Raw genomic sequence first — 26,371 nt, 5'->3', positions numbered from 1 at the left:
AGGTCTCCAAGCAAGCGTTTGATAAACCCAGATCAAGCCATACCCCTCCACTTGGGCATTTCATTCCTGGCTTGAAGCACTTAGCTGTTCATCCAAGGAGCACCTCGAGAGAAATAGTCTCTACGGCAGCAGAACTTTTTCTCCAAAGCAGGAAAAAAGTAATCTCCTGGACGTCTCCGCTGAGCATCTGCGCCCCCCCCCCCCAAGGTAACCAAAGCATCTTAATTTGCTTGCATTTCTTAGAAAGAGGGTTGAAACAACCGACTGGGTATAGGAACTTGTCTAATTAGTAACTGGTTAAGTTTTGCAGGCTGGAATTCTAGGAGAGTTTTCAGGCAAGATCTCATTCCATGAACTTTGCAGGTCAGAGGAACAATTTAGCACACCCCTCCGTTTCATGAGGTCAGTGTGAGCAAGTGTAAATGTTGTGGGCTAGTAACTTGCGGGCTCATTTGATAAGTTACAGTAGGCACCAGGCAGTGGCTTTAAACACAATATGCAAGAATTCTCCCGGTTGCGCAACTGAGCTGCGAGGTCCTTTTGTATTCCAAAAGAAAAGATGTGTGTGATTGCATTGCTCTTTTATAAGAAAAAGAAACAAAATTATTATTATTTTTTAAGAAAAGAAACAATCTTTTGTTGATTATTGTCCCAAGTATGATGTGGGAATTTTGCTCTGGGGGTCTCCTTGTGGTCTCCTTGCTCCTTGCACTGGCCAAGCACAAAGGAGCTTTTCCATTACTGTATGTCCATTTTGGACTTCCCAAGGATTGAAAAACCTGGTATTTAAAAGGGGGGGGGGGCGCCCAGGACAACACTGGAATAGGGAGGATCTTGTGTGGATGCCACTTTAGGCTGCAATCAGGGAAAGCAGATAAAGCTACTTTAGGCTGCAAGACTAACCCCACTTGCCTGGGAGCAAGCCAAACCGAATTCAATGGGACTTATTTCTAAATAAAATAAAAAAATTCCTTCAGTAGCACCTTAAAGACCAACTAAGTTTTTATTTTGGTATGAGCTTTCATGTGCATGCACACTTCTTCAGATATTTCTAAATAGACATGGTTAGGATTGCATCTTTAGAAGGCAGTCTCAACCTACATAGGGGGTACTGGTCTCCATAGTAAAACTGTTGGGATTCCATCCAGCGGAGTCGGATTTAGGGTGGTGCAAGTTAGTTCCCCTTCATATATATATATTATGCTGATGCTGATGTGTTCAAAAGGAAACACTTAGTAATTCTTTGAAGGCGGCAAGATGCCAAACTACAATTCCCACAATGCATTAAGAAAGGATGGGGAGCCTGAGGCCCTCCAGGAGTTGCTAGCCTGCATCTCCCATCATCCGCCACCTTTGGTTGAATGGCGGTGGGGAATCCAGCAGCCTCTGAGAAGCCACAGGTTCTGTTGTTGCATTAAGGGCAGTTATGAAAGTCAGACTGGCATAAGGGCAACAGATTGGGGATGGGTTATCTGGGGCTGTGCAGAGCTGCTTCCCACCAGTCCCAGCCAGCATGGCCGATGATCAGGGACGATGGGAGTTGCAATATATGAAGAAGAGTTTGAAGAGAAGAGTTTGGATTTGATATCCCGCTTTATCACTACCCTAAGGAGTCTCAAAGCGGCTCACAATCTCCTTTCCCTTCCTCCCCAACAACAAACACTCTGTGAGGTGAGTGAGGCTGAGAGACTTCAGAGAAGTGTGACTAGCCCAAGGCCACCCAGCAGCTGCATGTGGAGGAGTGGAGGCGCGAACCCGGTTCCCCAGATTACGAGTCCACTGCTCTTAATCACCACACCACACTGGCTCTCAATATGCTTTAATGCACATCTCGTCTCATCCTAACACAAACATTTTGTAGGCTTTCAAGATGGGAGGAGTACAAGCATCTATGCTGCCTCAGGAAGAAGATCTGTATGGTAAATAGAAGTCCTTTCTTATGCTTATATATGGCTATTGATCTGGACCCTCATCTATATCAGCTGCCGGCAACCTTTGGCCCTCCAGATGTTGTTGGATGACAACACCTGTTAGTCCCAGCAAGCATGGCCAGGGATGATGGGAGTTGTCATTCCCCAGCATCTGGAGGGCCAAAGATCCCCTGCTGTATTACAGTATATTAATAGTACTTCACTTAGTAGTGTTGCGTATCTTAGGAAATCATTTTATGAGCCCGTCACTCAACCACCCAGTGGCGTAGCTAGCCATTCGGGGGCCCAAGCCACCACATCACTCCCAGGAGAGATGTGTGGCTTGGGCACGCTGCAGGCCCCGCGGGGAGTGTCGCCCCCTGCGGTGTGGTGCCCATTGCCCCCTCCCCCCTAGCTACACCTCTGCACCCACCTCTTGAGATACCCTGGGAACAGGGCTTGAATGGTAAAAATTAACTGCACTCAGTGTTTTTTCCCCTAGAAAAAGGGGTTCCAGAACTCACCCCGAACGCTTCCCTTGTTCTTGAATCATTGCTTCAACACTGGTGATCTTTGCTTCTTCCAGTACACTGATATTAGTTCGCCTGTCTTAATCTAAGGAGGTACCAGCTGTTCCAATGGGAAGTGCAAACCATGCCATATACCAGGCATCCCCAAACTTCGGCCCTCCAGATGTTTTGGACTACAACACCCATCATCCCTGACCACTGATCCTGTTAGCTAGGGATCATGGGAGTTGTAGGCCAAAACATCTGGAGGGCCGCAGTTTGGGGATGCCTGCCATATACCTTGTGTACTGTACTCAAAAACAGTCTTGCAAGATCAGATCAAAACCCTGCCTGGTTCAGCATTCTCCCTCTCCTTCCTTCTCTCTGCGTCCTTTTAAGCAGAGCAATGTTGGTCACAGCTGAAGCGCCTCTACTCCCTGCTGCTGTATTTCACTTGGGGAGAAGCAGAAAAGACTCCCTATCTCTATTCCCTATTAGTTCCCTGTATTCCCACCCTTTAAATCACATTATAGGTCATCCTTTCCTCCCCCTGCCTTTCCCCACTGTTTCTAGAATGACTTTTCCATGTTTGTTCCTAGATTATCCATGGGATAAATCCAATAAGAAATCAATACAAATAGACTTGGCAAAGTTTAAGGAATTGGATGCCTATGCACAGAAGGTATGCTGTCTCTTATTGCAATATATTCAGCAAAGAATTTGCTAGGATGCTGAAGTTTTTATGTGCATTTGGAATTTGAGAGTACTTTCTTTCTTTCTTTCTTTCTTTCTTTCTTTCTTTCTTTCTTTCTTTCTTTCTTTCTTTCTAATTTTTTAATCAATTTTAACAGAAAATCCTCGGTGCCCTTGCCAAACCACAACTCCCAGGAATTTCTGGGGGGCCTCGCAACAATTAAACTTGCATAAAATTAATATACTGGTGCAGTAATCAGCCCTGGATCCCCCCCCTCCCAGTGCTATCAAGGGACAACAGTAGGGCTGGCTCAGGATCCAGGGTTGCCTTAGTCCAGGCATCCCCAAAGTGCGGCCCTCCAGATGTTTTGGCCTACAACTCCCATGATCCCTAGCTAACAGGACCAGTGGTCAGGGATGATGGGAATTGTAGTCCAAAACATCTGGAGGGCTGAGGTTTGGGGATGCCTGCCTTAGTCCCTCCCTGCCCCCAGAATGGCCCTCCAGCTGTACTTCCACCCATCCAAAGGAGCAATGGGGGAGCTCTGCACTTGTGGGGGGTACAGTGGCAAAGAGGATTTGGGTTTCAGCGGAAGATTGTGGAAATAACCTACCTGTGAACCCTGGAAAAAGGAACGGTTAATCATGCTTCTCCCTTCAGAACAACTGCCCCCCCCTCCAGGGTACATTTTTGGCAAGTATAATAAATTGATCGATCAATCAATCAATCAATCAATCAAGTAAAACTCATACACTTAATTGACTAACTGTGCAACCCTGAGTGGTTTTACAAAGCCCCAGTGAATTCAGCAAGAGACATGTAGGATTGCACCCTAAAATTTCTTTAAACAAGTAGACTTAGGTAGAAGAAAGGAGCTGGTGCCCCCCCTCCTCCATATTAACTGCTTCCAAATCTATTTACCTTCTGTGAAACAGGTGGATATCAGGAATAGCGTGAAAAACCTGGTGAGTGTCTTGCTCAAAAAAGCACACGGGGACCTGGAGAAGGTCCGAGCCATTTGGATGTGGATTTGCCATCATATAGGTAGGTCGGGGTGCCACCTTTTTGCATACTTGAGTTCCCTTTGCCTCTGACAACTTCCGGTATTAAAAGATCAGCCTTTGTCACTGCCCTGCACCCATGAATCCAGCCCCGTAGCAGAGTTCTTTAGCAGACATCCAGTCCAGTGATTGCCAGCCGAGGAAGATGGATACCTAAGGTCCTATCAAACTAATTCAGATTAGACCGGCTGAAATCAATGGATACAAGTAACGAATGGCCCTTAAATTCAGTGGGCCTACTCTGAGCACGGCATACTTGCAGCTGACTTGGACATTTTCACCATTTCATAGCCGGTCATGTCAGTTCCATTTGCACAAAGGATTCTGGATTGTAACCCGTGTCGATCAGTGATTTGGTGTTTGGCTCTCACAGAGATTGATTGGGTTCTCTGTTCAGCCATGAAACTCAGAAGGGATCAGGAGGTGCTAATTGGTAACAGAAATCACTGGGTTAAAGTCCAGAGGTGTAGCATTATTACCAATTTACGATGGGGTGGAAGGTTCGCAGGCTATGAAGGACTCGCTCACAAATTTACTGACAGCTGCACGAATTATTACAGCTAGGAAGTGGAAGGGGCAAGCAGAATATAAAATGGAAGAATGGTATGAAGAGGTGTGGGGGTATAGCTATTAATGATAAATTAACACGTGCCATTAAGGTAAGATGGGGAATATGCAGGAGAAATTATTTTGAGGAGATATGGAAGCTGTTTGTAGAATTTGTACTGTTAAAACGGAAAGGGGTCAAACCATTGCTAGAAGTGTTGAAATTTTGGTCTTGGTGGTGGGGTGGACATTTTTATTCTCATTTATTTATTCTTATTAGTTTGTCAAAATAAAATAAAGGTCACAGCACGGGGGGTGGGGGAGGAGGTGCTCATTCAGGCCCCTGCCTCCAGACTCCTAACCCTTGCACCAGTGTGTATTTTTATTTTGCAACAAGACCCTGGATATACACAAAGCACCTCTCTGGCAGATTTACGAGTGCTTCTAGACTTTCTCTTTTGAGGTGGGATTGAATCACATACGGGCAAGTTCATGTTGTACAATTAAAAGTTCATTTGGAGCTCTTGCAAGACAAGCCACCCCACCCCCAATCAGATTTTTGCAACAAGGAAAGAAATTGAGAAACACGCTGGAAAGTGTGGGAAAGTGTTGCCACTCCACAAGCAAATCAGAATGGGTGCTCATTGTCTTTATTTCTACAGAATATGATGTGGAAGGCTGCTATAACCTGGACAAGGTATCTTTTAAGCCAGCTGATATCCTTCAGTCAGGAAAGGCTATTTGTGGTGGATATGCTCGACTCTTTCAAGAAATGTGCAGGTAACTTCTGTTGGCTCCAGCCATCATGGCAAGTGGTTGTTACTTGGCAGTAGCGATAGGAGATCTGCAGAGCCACAGGTTCCCCACCCCTTGCCCTAGGCAGCTATCTCCACACATAGGTGTGATCAACTCGCACATGACGGTGCTCGGAAATCACGAAATCAATAGATTCTAAGCAGGAAATGGCGGGAGAGAGCTGGAGAGTCCTCATGGCTCACGAGGAGTCCCTCCCCAGAACCCAAAGAGGACTTTAGTGGGGGCGGAGGAAGCCCCAAAGAGAACGGAAGCACAATAGGGCTTTGTTTAGGCTGCTCAGCCTCCCCACCTAGCAGCTGACGCATGTCACAGCGTGGCAGCAGCTGCTGCTGCTGCTGCTCCACAGGTCCTCCAGCCAACTCCAGGGCTTCAACTCTAGTTGAAAAGAGAGTTGTGTGGAGAGAGAGAAGGAGAGAGAGCTGGAGAGCAGGAAAAAAAACAGCGTTTTTTTATTGTGTGCTCCCTACTTACACAGGGATGCGGGTGGCGCTGTGGTCAAAACCACTGAGCCTCTTGGGCTTGCCAATCAGAAGGTCGGCAGTTTGAATCCTCGCGACCGGGTGAGCACCCGTTGCTTGGTCCCTGCTCCTGCCAACCAAGCAGTTAGAAAGCACGCCAAAAAGTGCAAGTAGACAAATAGGTACCGCTCTGGCGGGAAGGTAAACGGCGTTTCCGTGCGCTGCTCTGGTGTCGGTGTTCCATTGTGCCAGAAGCGGATTAGTCATGCTGGCCACATGACCCGGAAAAACTGTCTGCGGACAAACGCCGGCTCCCTCGGCCTATAAAGCAAGATGAGCGCCATAGCTGCCAAGTACCCCGTTTTCTCCGGGAAAACACCGATTTTACTTACCTTTTCCCGGTGGTCCCCCGTATCACTTCGTCTCCCGTTTTTCTCCGTTATTTTCTCCTGCCGGCGGCCATTTTTTTCTTTACGATTTGTCCTTCTATGGGCACCAAAATGGCTGCCGCCGGCTTCAAAATTTGCATCTACGCATGTCCGGAAGTGCATAGACTCGACTTCCGGTGTCGGCGGTGGCCATTTTGGGTGCCCATAGATGGGCGGAGCGACACCGGAAGTTGCGTCGATGCACTTCCTGACATGCGTACAAGCGACTTTCGAAGCCGCCGGCGGCCATTTTTGGTGCCCATAGAAGGGCAAAGCGACACCGGAAGTTATGTCGATGCAACTTCCGGTGTCACACGGCTGCCGGTCCCGGATTCTGCAGTCCAGGACTTGGAAGGTAAGATGAGCGCTGCAACCCCAGAGTCGTCTGCGACTGGACTTAACTGTCAGGGGTCCTTTACCTTTACCTTTACCCTACTTACACGATTTTTGCTTATGCGCATGAGGTTCTGGAATGTAAACCACCACATAAGTGGGGGAATGCTCACACTGTGAATGCTCCTGAAGCAAACTTGCATATATAGGGTTGCAATGAATCGAGTAGATCCATTGGAATCAATTGACTTAAAAATTATTTGAATTTAATGGGTCTCTTCCCTGATGTGACTTAGTTCCTCATCCACACTTACCTTTGCTCTGTGCTTTATAGGCACAGGTCCTGGCTTTCCAGGTCTGTGTCCAAACGTCGTTGTTGTTTCATCCCTGGAAAACTTGTGTTTTCCTGCCAAATTGGAGCAAATGACAATCTGTGGAGAACCTGATTGCCATTTTCTCTGACCCAGCAAAATGAAGGACGGCCACTCCAGCCTATCAAAGCAGTGAAAGCAACCACTTGTGCTCTTGGTAGCAACGGTGTTCCTGAATACCTTCCTTCCCCTCTCAGTATTGCAGGGATACAGTGCGAGTATTTGAGAGGCAGCTCCAACGTAAAGGGGAAGAGCAACCATGCCTGGAATGCTGTTCGCGTTGATGGAAGGTGGCACCTCTTAGACTGCACCTGGGGAAGTGGCACTGTGGATACTGCTTTTAGCAAGTTCACTTTCAGGTACGTTGTTAGGCAGTAGAAAGACCAGGCAGAGCGTGGTACACACTGAGGGTATAGTAGAAGAAGAGTTTGGATTTGCTATCCCGCTTTATCACTACCCTAAGGAGTCTCAAAGTGGCTAACATTCTCCTTTCCTGTCCTCCCCCACAACAAACACTCTGTGAGGTGAGTGGGGCTGAGAGACTTCAGGGAAGTGTGACTAGCCCAAGGTCACCCAGCAGCTGCAGGTGGAGGAGCGGGGAAGCGAACCCGGTTCACCAGAATACGAGTCTACCACTCTTAACCACTACACCACATTGGCTCTCACAGTTTTCTTTTGCTTGGACCACTTGTCAGAGTTTGCGATTTGATGGCCGCGGGGCTGATTAATGTAAGCAAGTGCAATAAGAATGTGGCCGCTAGACAGGTGAAAGGGAGCGGCTGCCAAGGCCATATAACACCGGTCCTGAAAGACCTATATGGGCCCCAGTACATTTCCAAACACAATTCAAAGTGTTGGTGCTGACCTCTAAAGCCCTAAACAGCCTCAGCCCAGTATACCTGAAGGAGCATCTCCACAACCACCCTTCAGCCTGGACACTGAGGTCCAGCTCTGAGGGCCTTCTGGCGGTTCCCTCACTGCGAGAAGTGAGGTTACAGGGAACCAGGCAGAGGGCCTTCTCGGTAGTGGCGCCTGCCCTGTGGAACACACTCCCATCAGATGGCAAAGAAATACAATAACTATCTGACTTTTAGAAGACATCTGAAGGCAGCCCTGTTTAGGGAAGCTTTTAATCTTTAAGAAATTAGTGTATTTTAATATTTCTGTTGGAAGCCGCCCAGAGTGGCCGGGGAGGCCTGGTCAATTTATAAGTAATAAATTGTTGTTGTTGTTGTTGTTAAGCCATGGGCATGGAATGTCGTGATGGCAGGAAAATTAAGTAATGTCCGTGAAATATACTCGGAGTCGAGAGTGAATTTCATGCTCTTTATTCAGCTCATATTCATCAAGGAGAAGAAGAGAAGACGAATGGCTCTTTTCCCAAAACCATCTGCTTATATACATTATTTACACAATGGGCCTTGCGTGATTGGCTACTTCAGGGCTACACCTGTGGGCCAATTATATTGTGGATTGACTTCTGCCTGCAGCCTGATTGGCTGCTCCTACAGGCCAATCAGGTAGCAGATTCACTTCTGCCAGCCGCCTGATTGGCTGCTCCAGCAGGCCAATCAGGTTGCGGATTCACTTCCACCTGGAGTTGGATTGGGTAGCTCCCGCTGATTCTGAATCCTATTGTTCTAGGATTCAGCTCAGTACATAACACCCCTCCCCTCTAAGTTCCAGTCCTGCCCGGGAAGTTGCATTCGTAGTCCCCAAGGTCTGCTGGCCGCCTCCGTGTGCGTTGTGGCCTGGGGTGTTCCTTGGTCAGGGGTTCTGGTTCTGGCTCGTGTTCCGAGGCTGCTGGCTGTGCCGGGGCTGTCTGGTCTGGCGCCACTGAACCACTAGGTTGTGACTCTGGTTCCGGTGTCCTTCCAGCCTCGGGGCGCCCCTCTGTGCCTACTGCTTCTGCTTCCCCTGCCCACCCCTCTCGCTCTACAGGCCTCACTGCCCTGCTGTCCCCTTGGGACCCCTCTGTCCCGCTCTCCTCCCGGGTTCCTCCTGGGAATCGTCGCCGTAGCTGGTCGCAGTGGCGGCGCCAACATTGCCCCCCTTCCGTTAGTACCTCGTACGACACGGGACCGGTCACCTTGGTGACTGTGGCGGGTACCCATGCTGGGCCTGCCCCAAAATTCTTTGCATACACTGGGTCCTGGGCCACAAATGTCCGGGGGTTCCTGCCTTTCCCCACCACTACCTCATCCTGAGCTCTGTCGGGGTGAAGTCGGTCCAGTCTAGTTGCAAGGCGCCGGCCCATGAGTAGTTCAGCTGGGCTCCGGCCCGTCGTTGTGCTTGGGGTGCTGTGCTGTGCTAGAAGAAATGCGGCAAGGCGGTATTCCCAGTCCCCTTGTGTTATGCGGCGGAGGCTGTCCTTGGTGGTCCGCACCATGCGCTCCGCTTGGCCATTGGTGGCAGGGTGGAATGGTGCTGAGCGGATGTGGCGGATGGCGTTCTGCGCTGTGAAGGTCTGGAACTCCTCTGACGTGAATGCGGTTCCATTGTCCGAGACGAGGGTGTCAGGGAGCCCGTGGGTTGCAAACAGCTTACGTAGTACCCGGATGGCTGCCGCCGTAGAAGTGGACGGTACCAGTGCGACCTCCAGCCATTTGGTGTAGGAATCCACCACTATGAAGAATGTTTTTCCCTGGAAGGGGCCAGCGAAGTCCACGTGCAAGCGTGACCATGGATGTCGGGCGGACTCCCAGGGCTGGACTGGGGCCCTTGGGGGGTCCGGGCGGGATTCTTGGCAGGTCTGGCAGTGTTGAACCCAGGCCTCTATCTCTCTGTCAATCCCCGGCCACCACACATAACTCCTGGCAAGGGCCTTCATCCTCACTACCCCTGGGTGTGTCTCGTGTAGGGCTGTGAGGACCCTTTTGCGGAGGGGCTGGGGAACAACGACCCTGCTTCCCCATAACAGGCACCCCTTGTGGGCCGACAGTTCATGTTTGCGGTTTGTGTAGCCAGCGAATTCTGGCCCGGGGCTGCTGCTGGGCCATCCTCGCCACACCCAGTCCAGGACCCGGGAGATGACCCTATCTTTTGTGGAATGGTGCGCAACTTCTTGTGCCTGAATGGGTCGGTCGGGAAGCAGCTCCAGGGTCATAACCTCTTGCGCAGGCGCTGGGTCGGGGCCTGTTTCTGGTAGTGGTAGCCTGCTGAGTGCGTCTGCGTGGCCCATCGCCTTCCCAGGGCGGTGGATTAGTGCATACTGGTAGCCGGCAAGGAAAATTGACCACCTGAGGACACGTGGAGACAACACTTGGGGGGTCTGCTTCTCGGGGGCAAACAGGCCAAGCAACGGCTTGTGGTCAGTCACTATGGTAAAGGGCCGCCCGTACAAGAAATCATGGAATTTTTTTACGCCCTTCACGATTGCCAGACCCTCCTTGTCAATCTGTGAGTAGTTTCGTTCGGCTGCAGCAAGCGTCTGGGAGAAGTATGCCACCGGCACCTCTCTTCCATCCGGGAGTTGGTGTCCCAGGACAGCGCCGATGCCATAGGGAGAGGCGTCGCATGCCAGCACCACTGGCAGCCTCTCGTCGAAGTGTGCCAAGACCGAGTTCGAGACGAGCAAGTCCTTGACTGCCTGGAATGCGGCCCTTTGTCGCTGGCCCCACACCCAAGGGGCCCTTTTATCTAGGAGTCTGTGTAGGGGCTCCGCTACCGCTGCCTTATGGGGAAGGAAGGCATGGTAAAAGTTCAATAGTCCCAAGAATGACTGAAGTTCGGGCTTGCTCTTGGGCGCTGGGGCCTCACAAATGGCCCGTACCTTGTCACCGGTTGGATGGACCCCTTCTGCGTCCACCTTAAATCCCAGAAAGTCCACCTGCGGCACTCCCAGTAAACACTTTTCCCGCTTCACCTTGAGGCCCGCCGTCTGGAAACGGTGCAGGACGGAGCGGAGGCGGTCCTCAAATTCCTCTGGTGTGGGCCCAGCGATCAGTACATCATCGAAGAAGGGGGTGACGCCAGGAATCCCTTTAAGGAGAGAGTCCATTAGATTCTGGAATATGCCTGGTGCCACGCTAACGCCAAATTGCAGCCGCTTTACTCTGAATGCCCCTCTGTGCGTCACAATCGTCTGAGCCTCTGCTGTGGCTTCGTCCACAGGCAACTGTTGATACGCTTGGGCCAAGTCCAGTTTGCCAAAGATTTTTTGACCCAGCCAGGGTGGCGAGGACATGGCTGACCACTGGCACTGGGTATGCATGGGCCGTGAGAGCCTTGTTTATGGTGCATTTGTAGTCTGCACAGATACGGACCGAACCGTTAGGCTTGACGGGTGTGACAATTGGAGTTTCCCAGGGGGCGTTGGGCACCGGCTCCAGCACTCCTTGCTCCACGAGCCGGTCCAATTCCTCGTCTATGCGGGGTTTCAGGGCGAACGGGACCCGGCGGGCCTTGTGCCTGATGGGTCGTACAGCGGGGTCTAGCTGTAGGGCAATGGGGGGTCCTGTATATCGTCCCAATGCCCCATCGAAAACCCCTGGAAACTCTTTGCATATGGCGTCCACGTCCACTTGTAAGCTAGTGCGGTTCACCCCGGTAACGGCTAGCCCCAGAGGTCCAAACCATGCCAGTCCCAGTAAGCTAACGTAGGGGCCCTTAACTACCAGCAAGTCCAATTGTTGCTTTCGCCCTCGATATTGCACCCTGAAGGTCCCCACCCCCATTGTAGGGACCTTACGTTTCTGGAAGTCCCGGAGGGTGAATGGGGCCGGCCTTAGTTTGGGACCCCCATTAGGGCACAGTTCCCTTAATGTTCGGGCCGAGATTATGGATAGAGTTGAACCCGTGTCCAGCTCCATGCGGCATGGGGCTCCCTCTATCTGTACCTCTATATAAATTTTCTCTGTGCTGGGATGGGGCAACTGGAATACCTGGTAGTCCGTGATCTCCGTCGAGTTGCCTTGGTGCATGGTGCCGTGTGACCTGGGGCTCCTGGGTCGGTCATCTGATGCTTGTTGACGGGTGAGTCGAGCCCGACACACCCGGGCGATGTGTCCCAATTTTCTGCACTGCCTGCACTCTGCGTTGCGGAAACGACAGGTCCTCCTCTCGTGGTTCTCCCCGCAGCTTGCACAGTTCCCTCCTTCTCGTCGAGGCTGCTGTGGTGTGTGTGCTGCTTGAGTGCGCCGCTGTACTCGGTGTACTTCCTCCCTGTCAGATTCGGATTCGTCGGTGAGGTCTTCGTGGTAGACCCTCGGTTGGGATGGCGGGGCCGGTCGTGCCTCTTGCGTTGACCTCTCGGCGGCTTCGGTTGCCAGGGCTTCCTCCAGAGCAATCTGGAACGTGAGGTCTTTTTTGGCGTAGAGGCGTCGTTGCAACATCTCGTCCCTCAGGCCACCGACGAGGCGGTCACGAAGCATGTTCTCCAACTCTGAGAAGTTGCATAACCGGGCGGCTTGGCGGAGGGAGGTCACAAACCCAGTTATGGTTTCCCCTGGGGCTTGCCGCTTTGCGTAGAAGGCATTTCGGCAAGCTACCACCGAGGGCTGTGGTGAAAAGTGCTCCTTCAGCCGTTCCATTATTGTTTTGTAAGAGACGGTAGCGACATCTCTAGGTGCAAGGAGAGCCCGGGCGATTTCAAACGTCTCCTCTCCACAGACGCTGAAGAATGTCGCCCTCTTCATGGCATCGTTGGTGACTTCTTTCGCTTGCAGGAGGAAGTTGAAACGGGCGGCGTACCCTTCCCAGTCTCCTGACGCTGGTTTGAATGGCAAGAAGCTGCTGTCGGTTGCCATTCTGGGTTCCTTGGGTCCTGGAGCTGAAGCCTGGATGCACGGTGCGATGCAGCGGTGCAGCAGGTGGCGGTGCTGCGGTGCAGTGCGTGGTGGCGGTCAGCTCAGCAGGATCCCACCTTCGTCGCCAGTGAAATATACTCGGAGTCGAGAGTGAATTTCATGCTCTTTATTCAGCTCATATTCATCAAGGAGAAGAAGAGAAGACGAATGGCTCTTTTCCCAAAACCATCTGCTTATATACATTATTTACACAATGGGCCTTGCGTGATTGGCTACTTCAGGGCTACACCTGTGGGCCAATTATATTGTGGATTGACTTCTGCCTGCAGCCTGATTGGCTGCTCCTACAGGCCAATCAGGTAGCAGATTCACTTCTGCCAGCCGCCTGATTGGCTGCTCCAGCAGGCCAATCAGGTTGCGGATTCACTTCCACCTGGAGTTGGATTGGGTAGCTCCCGCTGATTCTGAATCCTATTGTTCTAGGATTCAGCTCAGTACATAACAGTCCGCCTACCATCTATTTATCCTCTTTGAACAGTTCTGGAGTGCTATGCTTATTCTGGGCTACATGTGTAAAACCTGGGGATTCTGGAGGCTGGATTTTTGCAACACAGCAGCTTCCTCAACCATGTGCCCTCCAGCCCTGGATCACCACTCTGCTTGCCTGTCTGGCCCTGGTGCTGATTTAGGCATTATTATGAAATACTGCACTCTTGCACCTTCTCCTTTTACAGGTACGATGAGTTTTACTTCCTTACCCACCCTGCTCTGTTTATTAAGAAGCACTTCCCTGAGGACCCCAAGTGGCAGCTTCTGAAACAGATGGTGACACTGGAGGAGTTTGAGCATCAGTACGATCCTGACTTACATACAGCAGGACTGACCGGCGCAGTCATAAGAATATCAACCACTGAAAATGGGTAAAGTCAGTTAGAAGCATCTGTCTTGTTCCCTGTCACAGTTACATGCACAATCACCCTCATGTATTTCAAAGGGGAAATGCTGCCTAGCACACGCTGTTACTGCAGTGTATATAAGAGGGGTGGAGAACTGGAGGCCCTTTCAGAGGTCCTGGACTACAACTTATCCAGAATGCGGCAGCTAGACTGGTGACTGGGAGCCGCCGCCGAGACCACATAACACCGGTCTTAAAAGACCTACATTGGCTCCCAGTACGTTTCCGAGCACAATTCAAAGTGCTGGTGCTGACCTTTAAAGTACTAAACAGCCTCGGTCCAGTATACCTGAAGGAGCGTCTCCACCCCCATTCTTCAGCCCGGATACTGAGTTCCAGCTCCAGGGCCTTCTGGTAGTTCCCTCACTGCGAGAAGTGAGTTTACAGGGCCTTCTCGGTAGTGGCACCCACCCTGTGGAACGCCCTCCCATCAGATGTCAAGGAAATAAACAACTATCTGATGTTTGGAAGACATCTGAAGGCAGCCCTGTTTAGGGAAGTTTTTTAATGACTGATGTTTTAATGTATTTTTAATCTCCTGTTGGAAGCACCCAGAGTGGCTGGGGAGACCTGGCTGGATGGGCAGGGTATAAGTAAGAAATCATCATCATCATCATCATCATCTCCCATTATCCCTGACTATCATGTGGTTGATGGGACATAAGAATTCAGCAACATCTGGAGCAAATCAGATTGGCAAAGGCTGGTTTAGCACACCACCCCAGACTCTCAACCGTGGTTAATGTTATAAAGTTATAGAGTTCTTCTAGAGTTGGAAGGGACTGCAAGTGTCATTTATCCTAACCCAGGATTATTATTTTTTGCCCCGTGTGAGGCTCAAACCCACGACCCTGAGATTAAGAGTTTGAACAAGCTAGCTGGGTAAGCTATGGTTTAAAGATGGCTTATCAAGCCAATTAACCATGGTTAGCAGTAAGCACAGTTCATCAGATTTGGGTGAGGCAACAAGCTGTGGTTAAGCCTAACTAGGATGTAGTTTCCAAATTCTTCACCGCTTAAGTAGAAACCATGGTTTCACTTGACCTCTGAACTGGGTCTGTAAGTATGCCATGCTCAACCTCAGATACCTTTGTTTGTTTGCCCCTATTGCTTTTGTAGGGATGCAGGTAGCACTGTGGTCTAAAACACGGAGCCTCTTGGGCTTGCCGATCAGAAGGTCGGCGGTTCGAATCCCCGTGACGGGGTGAGCTCCCATTGCTCTGTCCCAGCTTCTGCCAACCTAGCAGTTCAAATGCACACCAGTGCAAGTAGATAAATAGGTACCACTGTAGCGGGAAGGTAAACGACATTTATGTGCGCTCTGGTTTCCGTCACGGTGTTCCGTTGCACCAGATGCGGTTCAGTAATGCTGAACACATGACCCAGAAAGCTGTCTGCAAACAAACGCCAGCTCCCTCGGCCTGAAAGCGAGATGAGCTCCACAACTCCATAGTCGCCTTTGACTGGACTTAACCATCCCGGGGTCCTTTAGGTAAAGGGTAAAGGGATCCCTGACCATTAGGTCCGGTCGTGATCGACTCTGGGGTTGTGGTGCTCATCTCGCGTTATTGGCTGAGGGAGCTGGCGTACAGCTTCCAGGTCATGACAAAGCCGCTTCTGGCAAACCAGAGCAGCACACGGAAACACCGTTTACCTTCCCGCTGTAGCGGTACCTATTTATCTACTTGCACTTTGAGGTGCTTTCGAACTGCTAGGTTGGCAGGAGCAGGGACCAAACAATGGGAGCTCACCCCATCGCGGGGATTCGAACCGCTGACCTTCTGATCGGCAAGCCCTAGGCTCTGTGGTTTAACCCACAGCGCCACCCACATCACCTTTACCTTTATTGCTGATTTAGAAAGTGTTGCTAAATACTGCACTGTTGACCTTTCTTTTTCAGGTACCTTGTGGTTTACTTCCTTACCCATCCTGTTCTGATTATTAGCACTTCCCAGATGATCCCAAACGGCAGCTTCTGAAGCAGACATCTGCACCTGCAGCAGCTTGAATGTAATCCGCCTACCGTGTATTTTGATATCCTTCAAGGACAGTCACTTGTCTCTGGCATCACTGCTAAACTGACCATGGTTTTGATGCATTGATTCATATACACAAACAAAAGTTTTTTTAAAAAATGGAAAAATATATGTAACATGATACTTGTTTCAATGACCTCTGAAGTATATGCTAAAAATCGATTGCAGTAGCTATTTACAAATTTACAGTATAACAAAGAAATCGTGGAGATGTTCCAGGATTTCTTTTTAAAGGCCATATAAAAAAATGAGTAAAGTGAGAAACCCTAGATTGATTTTGAAAAGCAGATAATGAAAGGGTCCAATTAATGTTTAGGCATAAACTTGTGTTGAACCCCCCCCCCCCAAAAAAAACCTCATTCAGTTTTCAGACTTTCAGAACTTTTATCCTTCACAGTACAGCAACACAAATCATTAGGATTTTATCCACCATATTCTTGAGGCACTCTAATGTGGTCTTATCCATTCACTTAAAGTAGTAGGAGATTTTTTTATATAGCAAACAGTAAATAAAAAGAGTAAAATCCATAAATTGGTGCAAACATTTGGGGCTAGCCTTTGATTTCCCAGTGTGTTTGTAAATGCAATAAAGTTTCACTGTTCTCCGGCAAATGTGTCCTTGTGTTTTGTTCCTCTTGCTTGATTCAGTTGTTTAATATGTGGCAATCTAACAAAATTACAGTCATGCCTTGGATCCCGAACGCCTTGCAAGTTGAACGTTTTTGCTCCCAAATGCCGCAAACCCGGAAGTGAGTGTTCTGGTTTGCCGCCGCTTGCGAACATTCTTTGGAACCCGAACGTCCAACATGGATTCCGATTGGCTGCAGGAGCTTCCTACAGCCAATCGGAAGCTGTGCCTTGGTTTTTGAATGTTTTGGAATAATAATAATAATAATTTATTATTTATACCCTACCCATCCGGCTGGGTTTCCCCAGCCACTCTGGGCGGCTTCCAACAGAAGTATTAAAATACAATAATTTATTAAACATTAAAAGCTTCCCTAAACAGGGCTGCCTTCAGATGTCCTCTGACATCTGGTGGGAAGGTGTTCCACAGGGCTGGTGCCACTACCGAGAAGGCCCTCTGCCTGGTTCCCTGTAACTTGGCTCCTCGGATCACATCTTACGCGCAGAGGCATATCTAGGGGTTATCTATGTAGAGGTGAAGGGAGTAGATCAAGGGAAGTAAGAGTACTACTGTATTCTGCTCTGGTCAGACCTCACCTGGAATACTGTGTCCAGTTCTGGGCACCTCAGTTCAAGAAGGATACTGACAAGCTGGAACGTGTCCAGAAGAGGGCAACCAAAATGGTCAAAGGCGTGGAAACGATGCCTTATGAGGAACGGCTTAGGGAGCTGGGTATGTTTAGCCTGGAGAAGAGAAGGTTAAGGGGTGATATGATAGCCATGTTCAAATATATTAAAGGATGCCATATAGAGGAGGGTGAAAGGTTGTTTTCTGCTGCTCCAGAGAAGCGGACACGGAGCAATGGATTCAAACTACAAGAAAGAAGATTCCACCTAAACATTAGGAAGAACTTCCTGACAGTAAGAGCTGTTCGAAAGTGGAATTTGCTGCCAAGAAGTGTGGTGGAGTCTCCTTTGGAGGTCTTTAAGCAGAGGATTGACAGGCATATGTCAAGAATGCTTTGATGGTGTTTCCTGCTTGGCAGGGGGTTGGACTGGATGGCCCTTGTGGTCTCTTCCAACTCTACGATTCTATGATTCTATGAGTACAGTACTGTAACGTCCTGGAAACTGCTGCTACTTAGGGGTCTAAAACCGATACATACATTTTTACTTAGCTTTAACACATTGTTACAACTGTTATTTTATAGTGCAGAGCACGGTTTTTTACACAGCACCCGCATACATTGTGATGTATCGCCATGAATAATATTTTGAAACTGTTACCACAATGTGGACTTCAAACTGATCCCCCCCCACATTGCCCAGCCTTAAAGTATGTGTGTGTGCTCTATGCAAAAATCACCATGTGGGAAACACCACGAAGCCAGCTAGTGCCTCTACATTGCTCCATCCTGATTTCGGACGTCATGATATATTGATACTTTGCAAAATTTAGCTGGTAAAGGTAAAGGTAAAGGGACCCCTGACCATTAGGTCCAGTCGTGACCGACTCTGGGGTTGCGCGCTCATCTTGCATTATTGGCCAAGGGAGCCGGCGTATAGCTTCCAGGTCATGTGGCCAGCATGACAAAACCATTTCTGGCAAACCAGAGCAGCACATGGAAACGTCGTTTACCTTCCCGCTATAGCGGTTCCTATTTATCTACTCGCATTTGGATGTGCTTTCAAACTGCTAGGTTGGCAGGAGCTGGGACCAAGCAACGGGAGCTCACCCCGTCACAGGGATTCGAACCGCCAACCTTCTGATCAGCAAGCCCTAGGCTCAGTGGTTTAGCCCACAGCGCCACCTGGGTCCCTTAATTTACCTGGTGATCAATCACTATTTTGAATACCAGTAACACCCAGCCCTCCTCTCAACCCTTGTTATTCTTCGAAAAGAATTTAAGTTTTCTTAAGTCAGTGGCTTAAAAGTGTGAGTGTGGATGAAGAAAAGAGGAGGAATGTTTCCCTACACCAGGTAACTTATCAGTTTTGGTGAAAGGTGTCAACTTTGAGAGAAAGCAGTATTATTTGTGATGGTTAAGAAATGTTTTAATCCAATCCGATTAATTTTCATAAGCGCATTTCAGAAGTATTGTGGGCTGTTACCTTCAGTAAGGCAAAATACCCATGTCATGATAGCGGAGTCCCCAGGTCCCATATTCCATTGAAATGTAGACTGCTATCACCTGCTGATTTATGGAACAACAGGAATGTAGCTTCCAGGGTCTCTCCGTAATCAAGACATATCTCAGCACTCTGTTTCCCACCCCGAACATTCCCCACCTCGGTATAAAAGGGAGGGGGAGAACTATCTGGTAACCGCAGTAGCCCAAGTAGTTTATACGGTAGCACTGGATTTAGAATAAGAATCATACAACTCTCTCTCTCTCTCTATTTTTTAAATTGAATTTTCTGTTTTACAATTTGGAATGTTCATTTAAACAACCTTAAAATATCAAAAACTTCCCTTCTTCTCTTTCCATGGTTCATTTTGCATAACATAAATCCCTGCATATTTTATATAAACCAAACCCAGGGCCGGCTCTAAGGCTAGGCTGGGTGGCGCAGGGGCGCCAGGGGGGCGCTGCGTGCGGTGCCCGCCTGCCCGCCGCGCCAGGAAACAGGGTGGGTGGGTGTGTGCCAGAGGGATCTTTGAACCATGGCACCAGGGCACCAGGTACGCTTAAGATGGCCCTGACCAAACCATTCAGTATTCCATTATTACATCCATCAAAACTACAGAATTTATCCCAATGTTTTCAAATGTATGCAATCCCCCCCATATATTCCATAAACATTTTCCAATCTTCTTTAAACATATGTTCTTCTTGTTCTCTTATTTTCTGTGTTAGGTCCTCAAGCTGTGCATTTTCCATCAGTTTAAGTTGCCATTCTTCTTTAGTTGGGACCTTGCTCGTTTTCCATTTTGGGGCTAACAAAACACGGGCCACAGTACTGGCATACATAAAGAACCTTTTTTGACACCTGGGAATTTCCATCTGAATTACCCCCAACAAAAAGGACTCTGGTTTTTGTTTTTTTTGAAAAGTACTTTTAAACATTTTTTTTCAATTCATTATAAAGCATCTCCCAATACTCTTTTACCCTTTTACAGGTCCACCACATATGAAAAAAAGGTTTTTTCCAAGAATAATACAACTCTAGAGTTGGAAGGGACCACAAGGATAATTTAGTCCAACCCCCCTGCAATGCAGGAATCTTTTGCCCAACGTGGGGCTCGAACCCGCAACCCTCATGTTAAGAGTCTCATGCTCTACTGACTGAACTATCATACCATTGTTTATGGTAGCACATTTTGTTTAAGATGGTTAAAGTGCAGCACTAAAGCTCCTGGAACTCCAATGCAAAGGTGTATTTTTAAAAGATAAGTCAAATCAGTATTTCAGGAACGTTTGACTCACAGCACAAATACACACAGAAAATAATAAAGTTTCAAAAACTAGCTGAGGTCAGTACACTATTTCTCGCAAGCCCCAAGTGTTTGGTTTAACAATTCAGTTCTGAAAAGCAGGAAACTCCAGAAGCAGGAGAGAAGGGGGTAAAACAATCTATACTAGATAAAACTTGTGATATACACCCTTCGGCACAAGGATAGCCCAAGTCCATTCTCTCACCATTTTGAAGGCAAGAAAACTGAGATCTTCCAAAATTAATCAGCAGACAGGAAACCATGACAGGCCCAGCTGCAAGATGTTCCTAGTTCACAACGGGCAGGTGTCCTTGAGTCTCTGGTACCAGCCTCAAGATAAGGAGCTGTAAATCCCCAGACAGCTGGCAGTTAATATATGAGACACTAGATTCCCAGAAGCTCTGATGCATCCCAAAAGCCTCATCTGCCTACGAACCTAAGTTGGACTCCACCCCCCACCCCACCACCAAAGAGCCCACAAGGAAACGGTCCAAATGCAAACAGAACTATTCAAATGGATAAGTAACATATCACAGGATTTTACAAAAATCCTGGCAACCTTGGTATCTCTAGAATCTAGATCAAGGACCCACCAGTGTTTCCCATTCAGCCTATGAGGCTGTTTTGGACAAGCCATAGTCATCCACCCTACATTTGGGTGTAGGTAAGGGTGGGGCTGGGACGCGGATGGTGCTGTGGTCTAAACCACAGAGCCTAGGGCTTGCTGTTCAGAAGGTCGGCGGTTCGAATCCCCGCGACGGGGTGAGCTCCAGTTGCTCGGTCCCTGCTCCTGCCAACCTAACAGTTCGGAAGCATGTCAAAGTGCAGGTAGATAAATAGGTACTGCTCCAAGCGGGGAGGTAAACAACATTTCCATGTGCTGCTCTGGTTTGCCAGCAGCAGCTTAGTCATGCTGGCCACATGACCTGGAAACTGTCTGCGGACAAACGCCAGCTCCCTCAGCCAGTAAAGCGAGATGAGCACCGCAATCCCATAGTCATCCGCAACTGGACTTAACGGTCAGGGGTCCCTTTACCTTTAGCTAAGGGTAGGGCTTGACTGAGGTCTCACCCAGCCTTCTTTTATCCCACCACTTTCCTGCGGGGAAACCCGATCTCGACCACTGAATCAGAGCAAACGTCAATCAGTTTTTCTGTGGACTGACATTTGCTCCAGTTCAGTGCTAAAGAGCGGGTTTTCTCAGGAAAGTGAATTTTGCATCCCGCATCAGGAGAGGGGGTGATTTTCCTAGCACTGGGCTCCAGGAGAGCGATTGGGAATGCCAACAGGCTCCCTGCAGAGAACTCGCAGGCACACCTGAGCTGAGAACTGAAAAAGAAGGAGGGAGACTTCCATTGCCTTTGAAGACCTATGTTTCCTGTGATCTTAAATAGGAGGGGGAGACTGTCACAAGCTTCTCCCCATCCTTGTATGGTTTAATCCTGCTGCGATCCTAAAGCATGTGGGTGGGGAGAGAGATTATCGAATGCCTTGTCAGTAGTGGCGCCCAGTGTGTGGAATGCCCTCCCATCAGATGTCAAGGAAATAAACAACTACAGTATCTGACTTTTCAGAAGACATCTGAAGGCAGCCATGTTTAGGGAAGCTTTTAATGTTGGATGTTTTATTGTGGTTTTATAATTTGCTGGAAGCTGCCAAGAGTGGCTGGGGCAACCCAGACAGATGGGCGGCATATAAGAAATAATTAAATTATGATGATGATGATGATGATGATGATGATGATGATGATTGTTCTTATTATTATTAGTAGTAGTTGTCTCCCCCACCCTCTTAAGGACTGCAGTGAGATCAGGCATAAAAGGTATTGGGGGGGAGGTTTCTCCTCCGCAGTCCCTTTTAAGCCCAATCTCTCTCTGATGGGAGCGGATGGGATTTTGACAGGTGAACAGCTCTGCCCACCTGTCAAATTTGGCCCGCCAGTCTGATAGTGATAAAAGGTTCCCCGTGCCTGCCCTGCAAAAATCCACCTGTTTCAGCCTAGATCGGAAGTCAGCAAACTTTTTCAGCCATGGGCCCACTGTCCCTCAGACCATGTGGTGGGCCGGACTTTTTTTTGGGGGGGGAATGAACGAATTCCTATGCCCCACAAATAACCCAGAGGTGCATTTTAAATAAAAGGACACATTCTACTCATGTAAAAACACCAGGCAGGCCCCACAAATAACCCAGAGATGCATTTTAAATAAAAGCACACATTCTGCTCATGTAAAAAAACTCTGATTCCCGGACCGTCTGCGGGCCGGATTAAGAAGGTGATTGGGCCCCCAGCCTTAGGTTGCCTACCCTGGCCTAGATCGAGAGAACCCATCTGAGGAAGCTGGTGGAAGCTTCTATAATTTACATGCTTCAAGAAAGACGGTGGAGGCCCAGTAGAGAAATATAAATTCTGCATACCAAGGATGAGTAATCTAAAAAAAAGTATAAAAATTCCTTCCTGTAGCACCTCAGAGACCAACTAAGTTTGTCATTGGTATGAGCTTTCGTGTGTATGCACACTTCTTCTGTTTCAGTGTAGCTGAAGAAGTGTGCATGCACACGAAAGCTCATACCAATGACACACTTAGTTGGTCTCTAAGGTGCTACTGGAAGGAATTTTTTTATTTTGTTTCGACGACAGCAGACCAACATGGATACCTACCTGTAACTAAAAAAAGTACTGTATATTCCCGCATATGACTACTTCTTAACCCAGGAAAATGTTCTCAAAAGTTGGGGGTCATCTTATTAATAAGGCGAGTATATCCCAAACTCTATATTTTAACTGGAAAAGTTGGGGGTCGTCTTATACGCCCAGTCATCTTATACGCCTGAATATACGGTATGTAACTACTAATAAATTACACATAGTTAACATAAGTTTTATTCTTCTAAGCTCATCTGATTTTGCTCCCAACAGAATATTTCATTTGCCAGCTCACCAAATGAGAAAGCTGAACTATGAATACAGTTAAAGGTCATTAAACTATTCTCTGTTTGCTTGGGGGGGGGGGGCTTTAGCTGAATTTTAGGGGGTGGGCTGGGGAAGGATAGAGCTATTCCAAGTCATTTCACACATCACAGTTCTGATTGTTTTACTCGATTTGTAAAATGCCATTTTGGAAAAACTGCAGCCAGATAATGAAACTTGGGGATATTAGATTTAAAAAATATATAGAACATGTTAACTATGTATGGAAAATGAGTCTGTCGGTTGACTTTTTCATGCAATTGCCCTAAAATCTATCTGGGAAAGGGGGGGGGGAGAAGGAGAACAACTGGGACATATGCCGTGACTGTGGTTCCCCGAGAACTTCTGCACATTCCGGCGCTGTTTTGCCAAAACATGTTATGCTTTCATTTTTCTTTTGGCCTCCTGGGTGCTTTTCCCATCACTCTTATCATAATGCCAAAGTCTCCCTTATCTAAATCTGTACACGAAGGGCAAAGCAGCTTCTGCGAAAGAAGTGCAGATGTCGCTTTGCGTCATCTGTCTGGATCCATCAAGGCTGTTCTACTGTGATTATGATACATACTGTGTCTGCTTGGACAGGATAGCTATGTGGACCTCGCAGGGCCCAGATTAAAGGTTTTATATATATTTCACTGCTGAGGGAGGGTGGTACTCTGCACATGCTCAGGCACTCGCCTGTTTACTATGAATCAAGGCCGGCCCTAAGGCAAGGCTGGGTGGCGCAATGCACCAGGGCGCCGTCAGGGGGCACCACGCTGCGCCCGCGGCAGCCGCACTGTGCCTGCCAGACAGCCCGGCCACCTTCCCGCTCGCCCTCCTCCTTGCCTCCCTCCCTCCCTCCCGCCGCGGGTTCGAGTCCCGGCCTCAGTCTGGCGGGTCAGGTCAGGGGCATGAGGAAGACAAGAGGCCTCCGCGCAGGGGGAGGCAGCGGCGGCACCCCAGAGGACAACAAGGCAGCCCGGCCCACCCGCTGCGGCGCCCCTGAGCCCGGCCCACCCTCAGCGGCCAGCCCGCCCATGCCATGTCCCTCCTCTGCGTCCGCGGTGAGTTGGGGGGCGGCGGCAGAGGGACCTTTGCGCCACGGCGCTCGATGTGGTTAAGACGGGCCTGCTATGAATTGAGCATGAGAGCTAAGTGGAAGCTCCATGCATGGTACCTCTAAACACCAGGCACAAAAGGCAAAGTGTGGGATAGATGCCAGACCTCTGAGCCCTCGCTCACAAAAGCTGAGAGGCAGACCACTAGGGACCGTTGGATAGAAAATGCTGAGCTAGTCTGACGCAGCAAGGCAGTTCCTATGCTTACACATTCCAGGGCTGAAGCTTGCAGTCAAAACAGTTTGGAAATAAACCCCAAGGAGGACGATGTATGCAAACCCGCCATTTTTGGTGCACATAACGAAAAGTGTAAGGGAGACGTGTTCACCAATTACAGTTACAATTTTCTCCTTTCCGGTCTTCCATTGCCCCACATCTGTCTCTTCGCCTCCATCCAGAATCGGACTGGATCAGAGAGCAAAAAGCTATCATTGTGTTTTCTGTGGTGGCCCAAACAGATGCCTCTGGGAAATCAAAAAGCACAGACATGAAGGCACTATTCTCTCTGTCCTTGTAACTCAGGGCAGTCCTAGCTTGTGTACAGGGCTGGATTTAGCTTTGATGAGGCCCTAAGCTATTGAAGGTAATGGGGCCCTTTATATGTCCAGCTGTCCTTTGTCAACAACAAATTGTCGCTTTTTTGTGTTGAATATATGCTTGCTATATGGTAATTTATGGACCTAATAGGTCCATACACAACACAAAACACTGTCACTGTATGTAGGTTTTATTTTGTTTGTTTTTTATCTTATATTTTGGAAATGTACATCCAGTTCCCCCCCTTTAAATTTTGTTGGGGCCCCCAAGAGAGTGGGCCCCTAAGCTACAGCTTGTTTAGCTTATATGTAAATATGGCACTGCTTGTATACTAGGGGTTGCCTGCCCTGCTCACTCTGCTAAGCCTAGACTAGCTGATCCAATAGCAATCCAACCCCTCCGCCAATCCAATATTGTGTCCTATATTTCTAAGCAGTGAAAAATTCTGGAGCACCAATACAGGGAGAAAGGGCACCAGGGGTAGGGGGGGCTTGTAAACTGGCCACATATGGTTGATCTGTCTGGACTGAGATCAAGTCATATTCAACTCAACCCGCATACCTCTGTTTTGACGCTTAGTTCTTGGCTTGAATTCCCAGAAACCTGGAATTCCCCCTCACTCTCTAAACTGAAAGTACAAGCGTTTCCTCCACCCCCTAGAAATAATGTACCATAATAACTGTTATGTTGTGGGTAAGCATAGCAGACGACACAGCAATCTCTCCAAAGCAGCTCTTTATTTGGAAGCTGGAACAGAACTGAACTGCATTGCCGAGCTGGCCTGCTTTTATAGAGGCTGGCTCAAACAATGTATCAAACACAATTCAAAGTTCCCTCCTAAAGTTCCCTCCTAAAACAACTGTTAAGGACCTGAGGGAAAACTATATACTGTACACTAATACATAACACCCCTCCCCATCGAGAAAAGGCATTAGTTACATTCGTAATGGTTTCAATTAGGTACAAGAGCATAACAGTTTCAAGGTACATAGCTTCTATTTACAATGCAACGTTTCAAATGCAGCTACTGACATAGTCCCATAAGTAGGATGGCCGCTTGGTGACCCTGGTGGAACACCGAGGGCCAGTACCAGTGTCCAGGGGGTTGGCCAATTCCTGCTGAGACTGTGGCACCACCGATGTTGGTGGTGAGTCCAAGTTTCCTGTCTACGTGACTCCCGAAGGAACCGCCATATGCGGACTCGGCGGATGGTCAGGCACAGCAGTAGCTCTAGACTCTGGGGGGGGGGGCTGCTGAACCTCTGACGTGGCTTGGTTAGGATCCACGTCCGCCGCTTGTGAGGGAGGTGTAGATTGAGCCTCGCCTTCTGTTAGAGCTGGCTTCTTAGTGGAGTGTGGGCTGCTGGGCTTGCGGATCTCCTGGGTGGAAAGTTCAGCAGCTTCTGCGGCTGCGGCCTCCTCCATGGTCTTCTGTAGCGTGAGGTCTGGCTTGGCGAGGAGGCGCTGCTGCAGACGGATGTTCCGGATTCCGCAGACAACTCGATCCATCAGGGCGTCGTCAAGGTCCCGGAACGCACAATGTAGGGCGGCCTTCCTGAGAGCAGCGATGTACTTGCTGATGGACTCCCTCTCAGCCTGGTTCCTGTGGTAGAAGGTGTGGCGGGCAGCAATTTTAGACGGCTTGGGTGCGTAGTGGGTACGGAGCTTCTCTTGGAGCGTGTCCCATGATTCAGAGGCTGGTGCGAACGGCGGTAGAGGCACGAATGAAGCCATGATTCTGATGCCGACGTGGAGGGCGATGGATGGAACACAGTGCTCTAGCCGGAACGGTCAGCTCTGAATTGGTTCTGCTCAGTGATCAGCTCATTGCATATCCGA

At 48.9% G+C, this 26,371-nt stretch overlaps 1 protein-coding gene and 1 pseudogene across 1 annotated transcript; one reads left to right on the top strand and one right to left on the bottom strand.

Moving 5' to 3' along the window:
- Window positions 1-1,870: 1,870 nt before the first annotated feature.
- On the top strand, window positions 1,871-16,025 carry LOC118080077 (kyphoscoliosis peptidase-like). Its single transcript, XM_060271018.1, has 7 exons — window positions 1,871-1,919; window positions 3,019-3,101; window positions 4,049-4,157; window positions 5,383-5,500; window positions 7,324-7,485; window positions 13,608-13,793; window positions 15,729-16,025. Exons 1-7 carry the CDS (start codon window positions 1,871-1,873, stop codon window positions 15,805-15,807), a joined length of 786 nt encoding a protein of 261 aa, XP_060127001.1. The 3' UTR covers window positions 15,808-16,025.
- LOC132591776 (uncharacterized protein K02A2.6-like) lies at window positions 7,772-13,370 on the bottom strand (annotated as a pseudogene).
- Window positions 16,026-26,371: the final 10,346 nt, after the last annotated feature.

The sequence above is a fragment of the Zootoca vivipara genome, chromosome 2 (assembly GCF_963506605.1).
Source record: "Zootoca vivipara chromosome 2, rZooViv1.1, whole genome shotgun sequence".
NCBI lineage: Eukaryota > Metazoa > Chordata > Lepidosauria > Squamata > Lacertidae > Zootoca > Zootoca vivipara.
The sequence above is the reverse complement of the archived record's forward strand: the minus strand, read 5'-3'. Positions and strand labels throughout refer to the sequence as shown.